The 8,312-nt window shown below is 56.3% G+C and overlaps 1 protein-coding gene across 1 annotated transcript; it reads right to left on the bottom strand.

The window, feature by feature from the left end:
* Positions 1–895: 895 nt before the first annotated feature.
* Positions 896–3,401, bottom strand: NKX2-5 (NK2 homeobox 5). The gene is made up of 2 exons (XM_020910178.2): positions 3,071–3,401; positions 896–1,542 (listed from the first exon to the last, which is right to left on the bottom strand). Exons 1-2 carry the CDS (start codon positions 3,399–3,401, stop codon positions 896–898), a joined length of 978 nt encoding a protein of 325 aa, XP_020765837.1.
* Between the last annotated feature and the right edge of the window lie 4,911 nt (positions 3,402–8,312).

The following is an 8,312-nucleotide window of genomic DNA, read 5'->3' as shown; positions in this document are numbered from 1 at the left end:
CCTGCAATCTCACAGGAATCAGGTGCTTTTACTCTCCATTTAATGCCCCCTACCTGAAACAGTGCCAGGCACAGTAGAGTTTAAGGAGGTGAGGTTGGAACCTCTGGGCCGGTGTCCTCAGTCTCCGCAGAATCGAACCTCAGTTCTCCCAGCACTGGCTGTTTGTTCCCAGACAAGTCACTAAACCTCTCCAGGCCTCAGTTGCTAACCTTTAAAACAGAATTTCCCCTTCGCGAGTTACTGAAGATGACATGAGCAACCCCAGAAAGTACCTAACAAGGGATCCAGCACGGGAGAGCCTTTATTTATATCAATATCAATGTGCTCAGTGAATACCTATCCCTACAACTCAAGGTCGGCTGCCTCTGCCCTCCAAAATTGTTTCTGAAGGATGGCAAGCTGAAAGAAGCACACGGCCGGATCAGCGCACTCTCTTTAATGGAAAGGAGATTCTCATTTCTTACAGAAACAGGTAAAAACATAAATACGGGTGGGGGTGGGGGGGCAGCCGCAGGGCAGCAAGGGCCCGGGCGCCCGGCCCAGGCTTGGGGAAAGGCAGCAGTTAGGAGGCTGCTGCGCCCGGGCTCCCAGTCCCAATGGGCAGGTGTTCGGCCCGTTAGGGATGCTCCTGGGCGCTCGGAGGGCACTCCTGGGGCCACAGCTAGGCACCAGGCTGCCGTTTCACTCACCACAAGCTGCGTAAACCTGGCCGCAAACTCTCCCTCTCGGGGAACAAAGGCGCACGGGGCGGGAAAAGCTCCGAAGCCTCCGTGGGAGCGCATGCGGCATCCGAGGGATCGCAGGATCGTGTCGGGAGCCCTCCCTCTCCCCTGTTTAGTCAGTGTCCCTCTTGAGAGGTGGGATCGGTCGGAGGCCTCCCAGACCGGTCCCTTCTCTACCAGGCTCGGATGCCGTGCAGCGTGGACACTCCCGAGTTACCCTGCGGAATCCCGGGGCTCTGCACCGCGTTCAAGTCCCCGACGCCGAAGTTCACGAAGTTGTTGTTGGCGGCGGCCGTGGCCGACTGCGTCGGAGGCGGCCCGGCCGGGTAAGCAGCGGTGCAGCTGTAGCCGGGGCTGCAAGCCGCGCCCCCGTACCCGGGGTAGGCAGGGTAGGCGTTGTAGCCGTAGGCGTTGAGGCCCACTCCGTAGGCCGGGGCGTAGGGCGCCGAGTCCCCCAGGCAAGGCTTGCCATCGCGCACCAACACTGGCACCGCGATCCTGCGGGCCGGCGGCGGCGGCGGCGGCGGCGGGGGCAGCCCCACCAGCTCCAGAGTCTGGTCTTGCCGTTGCCGCTTGCACTTGTAGCGCCGGTTCTGGAACCAGATCTTGACCTGCGTGGACGTGAGCTTCAGCACGCTGGCCAGCTGGTCGCGCTCGGGAGCCGACAGGTACCGCTGCTGCTTGAAGCGCCGCTCCAGCTCGTAGACCTGCGCCTGCGAGAAGAGCACGCGCGGCTTCCTCCGCCTTCGCGCGCGGGGTCGCTCGGCGCTGTCGGACTCCGGCTTCTCCAGTTCCACCGCCTTCTGCAGCGCGCACAGCTCTGAGCGGGAAACAGAAAAGCAGAGAGACGCTGTGTCACGGCCACCCAACCCCCCAGAGCTCTCGCCGGGTGATGGGCCCCCGTGGGTGCCACCCCTGTCCCGCCTGGAGCCCCGAGCTCGGCTGCGGCAGACTGCACGGTACACTGGGCTTCCGCTCGACAGCCAGCTTTTGTTGATCGCCTACTGTGTGCCGGGCATGGCCGTGGGCACTGGAGAACAAGAGAGGTCTCTGTCCTCGGGTAGGTCACATTCTGGTGAGACAGATGGACAGTGACTTAAGACAGGCGGCAAAGAGAATAAAGCTCAGGGATGCGCTGGAGTGAATGAGACTAGGAATACTTTGGTTTGCGAAGTTAAAGGAAGGAGACCTCGGCCTTAATCCAGGGTTGGTCACACTGTCTCAAAATTAGGGCAAGCGAAGAAACAGAACGTCAATAAGCAGTTGGTTCGGTGATCTATCGAAGGCTCCCGTTCAAATGCTGCGAGAATTGTGCAGCGCCCGAAAAGCAGTGGGTGGGCAGACGGCCTCGGAACCTGCCTTGCAATCGAATTGGATTCGAATCCGTGTGGACCAATTCAAGATGCAGTGCCCGCCGGCAGCTGTTCTGGGACTTTCCCTCTGCTACTAGACAAATCTTTCTAGGCTCACAAGACCCTTTCTGGGCTCATAGCGGCCCTACACCCGCGCCCCCGGCCTCCCCGGGTTCTTGTCGACCCCGCGTTGGGCTACGGTCTTCCCGCCGCGCATTTTCTACCTCCCGGCCAGCCTCCCCTCGGGCCTCGGGTGTGCGCGGGGATACGGCCACCTCCCCCCAGTCGTCTCTTCCATTGCTCCACGCCTTTCGTCGCGAGACATTTTCTAACTATTTCCAGGAAAGAATCTCTATGCTCTGGCCGCCTGAGAAAATTGTTATGGAAAAAGAAAGCTGCTAAAATCATTCTTGAGTCCGACGTATCCCATTTTTAAAGAATTCAAGATCCTTGTTTTCAATGACGCCACTCTTCTGGCACAAAGGAGGAAAGACCCCCAGAAACCCCGGGTAAACGGGTGGGCTAGAGAAGGTCTTGGACCTCCTCCAATTGCGCGTAAAAGTACTTCTGGTGTGCAGCAATTTAATTGCAGCGGTTTTGGTCGGATCCTCAAGAAGACCTTTAAAAAATATAGGGAGAGAATCTTTCTCGCTGTGTCCACCACAAACAGATCGCTCAACTTCAACTTCATAACAGATCCAGAAGCAGGGCTGCTGCGCCTGGGGCTTTGTTAGGCCAGAAAAAATATATATATATAATTTTTTCCCTTTCTTTCCTCTCCTGTTTCTGATAACCACGATCTAGCATTTCCTCTAAACCTCCGACTGGACTCCCGGGGGCCCTGGGAGTCCTCACTTCTTACATTCGGAGGCCCCTTTGCTCCACCATCCGCCCAGGCACTCGCCTCTTCTGTACTCACGCCAGAGTTTCTCGGCCGCGAGGTCTGGGGACGAAAGCTATCCCAGAGAGGAGAAGGAGCTTGGGTTTCCTCCTCACCTTTCTTATCAGCTCGATGGTCCTTGGCAGGGTCGGGGTCGCCATAGGCACGCGGATAGAAGGCGGGGGCGGCTGAGAAGGCAGGCGCGCACTTGGCGGGCGAGGGCGCGGGGCCCAGCTCGGCGCGCAGCTCGGGGAAGCCGGGCGCCGCGGCCTCCGGCCCCGCGTAGGCCTCGGGCTTGAAGGCGGCCAGCATGCAGGAGGCGGGCGCCAGAGTGGCCTCCAGGCGCGCCGAGAGCTCCCCGGCGGCCAGGCTGCGCTGCTGCTGCTCCAGGTTCAGGATGTCTTTGACCGAGAACGGCGTGGGCGTGAGCGCGGGGCTGGGGAACATGGTGGCAGCGTGCGAATCACAGCGCCAGGCGGGCGGCAGAGCGCGGCGCTGCCCACGGTCCCTGGCAGCCTTCCTGCATGGTGCCCGCCGCGCGCCCGCGCGCCCGCCTTCCAGCTCGGGATGTGGCCAGGCGGCAGGTAGTGCGGGGCGCAAGGGGCAGGAGAGGCGGGACCAGGCCGGAGGAGGGGGACTCAGCCTGCCATTGGGCCGGGGGCCTCGTTGACAGGAGCGATGAGCACTTTCGTGTCACCTAATATAGTCATACGGCTCAAAAAAAAAAAAAAAAAAAAAAAATCCCGCTGAGCTTTTTAAAGGGGCCGCAACGCGTTTGGAATACTCCTTTTGCTCCTGCAGCCTAAGATTCGTCCTTAGCGTTAGCCTGAAAATCCTACCAGGATGCATGCATAGGAAAGAACGCGATTATTCTCCGAATCCGACCTTTAGGCCGGGTTGGGTGGATCTGGGATTTGAGGAAATGTTCCTCCGTACCTGAAACGGAATAGGGATTGGGTGGGTGGGTGGGGCTTCGGGGATGGAGTTATTTCTAGGAGCCAGAAGTGTTTTATTACCTATGGTACAGGTAGAAGGGTCTGAATAAGGAGAGAGGCATTGGGGAAAGAGTTTGCTCTGGGGTGATGGCCGGAGGGAGGCGTTCTGGACAATTTGGGATTCTGTGTAGCTTGACTTACAGGCCTAGTGGTGGCCTTTCCCCAAGAGGCCAGGCCCTGGGCACTCCTGGAGTGAGTCGAGCTGAAAAGCGCGGTGGGTGGTTGTGTGATGGGGGAGCACCGCTGACAGTAGTGCAAGTGGCACAAACACAACTCCAGGGGGCGCAGGTCATTGCCAGTCTCCTCCCGGAGAGAAGACCCTCCTCTAAATAATGAGACAAATCCAGAATCCTAGCAGGTCAACTCAGCTTCCCGGAATAGAGCTGTCTTCTAGGGAGTCCTGGCTCAGGGCCCGTCGTCCGTTCTGGCCTCCCTCTCCCCACCTGCCCTCCCTGTCTAGGCCTTTGTCTGCATGGCCTCTGTCCCCAGCTCAGGTTTAGGTCTCAGGCAGGCGGGGCTCCTCCGAACCCAGCGCGCCCAAGATTTCTCTGGGCCGGCTCCGAGTGGGGCGCCCCTGCGGCGGCGGCGGAGGCGGCAGGGGGGCCAGGCAAATGCGACGAGGTCTTGAGGGGGTGTTAATTTTTAGCCCAGGGTCAGTAAAGTAGGGATCTTCTGTCAGACCAGTCTTTGAGTGTTTCAGAACAATCTACCCGCTCAGATCTTCGGCTGGCTCTGTGCCTCATCCGCCTCATCCCTCTGGGTCCCTTGGAAGATCTGTTAAAAACTTGTAGGGCTTTCCCCTCACCCCCAGAAAACTGCAGAGAGGCATTCTATTTTGTGCACAATTTCAGGAAGGGTCCGGGCAGACAGGATGGTCCCAGGTTAAGGCCTCCGCCTTATCCTATCTCTAGCGATGGCGAGGCTTGTCAGGGGGAAGGCATTGATTTCCCACGACTCAGGCTTCTGTGGGAAGTCGGGGGAGCGCGCGGACTCTCTGAGAACGGAGGCTTGTAGGGCTCGGCTCCTGGCGCAGGACAAGTTGGGAACTGGGGAAGAAGCGTTTGGGCCAGAAGAAAGGCGCTCAGGGCGAAAGGCAACCTAAGGCCAGGGCTCAGGGCCTTAGGCTCCGCACTGCGCGCTCAAGGCGCCCTCAAGCCTGACGGCGAACCTTTGCGCAGGGCCATTGGGCAGGGCGCGAGAGGAGCCAAGCGTAGGCCCAACACTGGGACTCTGCCAGGCCCTCATCGAATCCGCACTCCCGGGACCTGTGGCCCCCGGGCTAGCGCAAAGGCGAGCGGAGCCTGGCGCAGCGGTCGCGGAGTCTCGGAGCCCTCCGACTCGGCTTGCAGGCGCCAGCTGCCGGTGCCAGGCCCCCACCCCCGCGGGGGAGTCCCGCTTCAAGGCTTCAGCCGGGGACCCACGGTCGGTTCTGAGACGGTTAGCTTGGTCTTTCGTAGAGATGATTTTTTTCAAGTGTGGAGAATCCCCAAGCCCCAGGAACCTTCCTCATCCGCCCACCTCACAACCCGTGTTCTCCCTCGACGGATCTACAGATCGGTGGCCTCTCTTCGGCCCTACCTCGAAACGGGCTTTCCGCCAACAGTACCATAATTGCCCTCAACCAGCCCAGCTTGGGGGCCCACTTCTCCTTTCAAGAATGTTTTTGGGGAGTGGGAGAGGATGCCTATCGCTGAGGCGGTGACGTCTGGCAAACGAGGCACATCCGATTCAATTAAACGTCTCGCTGAAAAGAGCTGGGAGCGAGGGTCCTGGGAGCGCTGTTAAGTGAATGGGCTGGCCAGGCGGCTGGCGATGACAGTTTGAAAGATTAGTGTGAGCCGACGCCTGAAATATTACCGTTTAATGGGGGACATTGAGGCTGCATCCGGGATCTCTGTTTTTAGTTTGTGTGTATGTGTGTGTGTGTGTGTGTGTGTGTGTATGTGTGTGTTTTAAGAGAGAGTTCTGGAGGAAGAGAAAAATTCAGCATGTCCTCTGCAAATCAAGGCGGTAAAGATTTATCACCTATTTTGGGGCATGGAGGGGGTCCCTAAAGCTGACAGATAGTTTTGTGGGTCAGGTGTCATGAAAAGGAGAGGAAAGAAAACCTTCCATATTTGAACAAAATCAATAATTTTCAACCCCTTACACCCTCTGTGAATCTGGTAATAATTTATCTTGGGTCTAAAATAGGCCTTAGCGCTGCCAATGAGAAGAAAATAGGGCAAAACTGGATAAATACGTGCAAAATCCAAATTGAGGTGACCCATGTTGGTCTCTGCAGGCAAAGAATAATTCCTAAGAGTAATTGAAGAGTAATTCCTAACTTTTCTCTGTAGTCCTCACAGTTTCTGAGTAAAAACAATTTTGTTTTCTTTCAGTGAAGCTGCAGTGGTTGGGAGAGAGGGGGGAGGAGTGGAGGGGGGGGGAGGGAGGAAACTTGATTCTCCCCACCAGAGATGCATCTTCCTTCCCAAGGGCGACTGACCCAACCTGGCCACCTCTCTAAGCCACACTTTGGCCAAACTAGCAGGACAAACAAACAGCCTTCAGTCCAGAGAAAGGCAGAGACAGAGAGAAAGACAAAAGGGGGCAGAGAGGAGAGATCGAAAATCTATCCATTTCCTTGCCTTTTAAAGAGTCGGTGCTTTAAGATGAGCCAAATTCCAGGGTGACTGGAGCGCGTTCTGCGCACATAAAATATTATTAATTGAAAAGCGATCGGAGCGGCCTGAGCCGGCCCCCGCTTTCCTGCAATCAGCACGGCCGGCCGCAAAAGGTATATATGATTAATTGAAAGATAAGCTGGAACTATCACCGGGAATGTCATTAATGCGCCAGGGAGACGTCCATTGGAGACAGGCGGCGTTATCCTCGGCTTTATCTTCAACAACGCCTCGCTCTCGGCCCGCGCCGGGGAAACAGATGGGGATTTCTGTCTGGGACGCTCGCCCCGTGTTTATATTTTGGAAAGAATCGCAACTCGTGGGAGTCCCCGGCAGGCCCCCTGATAAATGAACATTAGCACTTTTTCGGACTACTGTATCAACAAAGGGGCTGCGGCGCGGCAATAATTGGCGAGAAAGCAAACAGAGGGCCGAGCGCGCCTCTGCTCTTCGTCCGGCTGATGGATGAGCAGCGGCGCTGCGGCCGGCTCCCGGCCCTGGCCCCGGCTCCCTGGCCGCGGGGCCCCTCAGCCGTCCTGGCTTCCTTCCGGGCCGGGGCTTGAGACCTGGGGGCGTCTCTGGGGGCTGCCGCCCTCGCCTGGGCTCCGGAAGAGTCTGGGCGGGCTCCGCGGCGCTGGCTTTTGCCTGCCCCGGGACTTGCCTTGTTCCAGGGGCTCAGCTGGTTCCAGTGTCTTGCGCTCTCACTGGAGGAGCCATTTGTCCTCTAACGTCATCGCGGATCAGCTTATCTCCATCGCTCCCGAGAGGAGAAAGACGCTCAGAGAGGTGAAGTGACTTGTTCAGGGTCACACAGAGGGAAAGGGGCAGTTTCAGTATTCGAACACAGGATTAACTACAGACCTGTGAATCCTTATGGCAGAAAGCGAAGAACTAAAGAGGCTCTTGATGAAAGTGAAAGAAGAGAGTGAAAAAGTTGGATTAAAGCTCAACATTCAGAAAACTAAGATCATGGCATCAGTCCCATCACTTCATGGCAAACAGATGGGGAAACAATGGAAACACTGGCTGACTTTATTTTTCTGGGCTCCAAAATCACTGCAGAGGGTCACTACAGCCATGAAATTAAAAGACGCTTACTCCTTTGAAGGAAAGGTATGACCAACCTAGACAGCGTATTAAAAAGCAGAGACATTACTTTGCCAACAAAGGTCCGTCTAGTCAAGGCTATGGTTTTTCCAGTGGTCATGTATGGATGTGAGAGTTGGACTATAAAGAAAGCTGAGCTTCGAAGAATTGATGCTTTTGAACTGTGGTGTTGGAGAAGATTCTTGAGAGTCCCTTGGAATTGCAAGGAGATCCAACCAGTCCATCCTAAAGGAAATCAGTCCTGAATATTCATTGGAAGGACTGATGCTGAAGAAAAAACTCCAATACTTTGGCCACCTGATGTGAAGAGCTGACTCATTTGAAAAGACCCTGATGCTGGGAAAGATTGAAGGCAGAAAGATAAGGGGACAACAGAGGATGAGATGGTTGGATGGCATCACTGACTCAATAGACTTGAGTTTGAGTAAACTCAGGGAGTTGGTGATGGACAGGGAGGCCTGGCATGCTTTAGTCCATGGGGTCGCAAAGAGTTGGACACGACTGAGCGACTGAACTGAACTGTGAATTATTATTGTTTTTTTAAGTACATGTCGCTGCTTCCTAGAACCCTATCATCTGGAGAGGAAGTA

Source organism: Odocoileus virginianus, chromosome 14, assembly GCF_023699985.2.
Source record: "Odocoileus virginianus isolate 20LAN1187 ecotype Illinois chromosome 14, Ovbor_1.2, whole genome shotgun sequence".
Classification (NCBI taxonomy): domain Eukaryota; kingdom Metazoa; phylum Chordata; class Mammalia; order Artiodactyla; family Cervidae; genus Odocoileus; species Odocoileus virginianus.
This window is presented reverse-complemented; position numbering and strand designations above follow the sequence as displayed.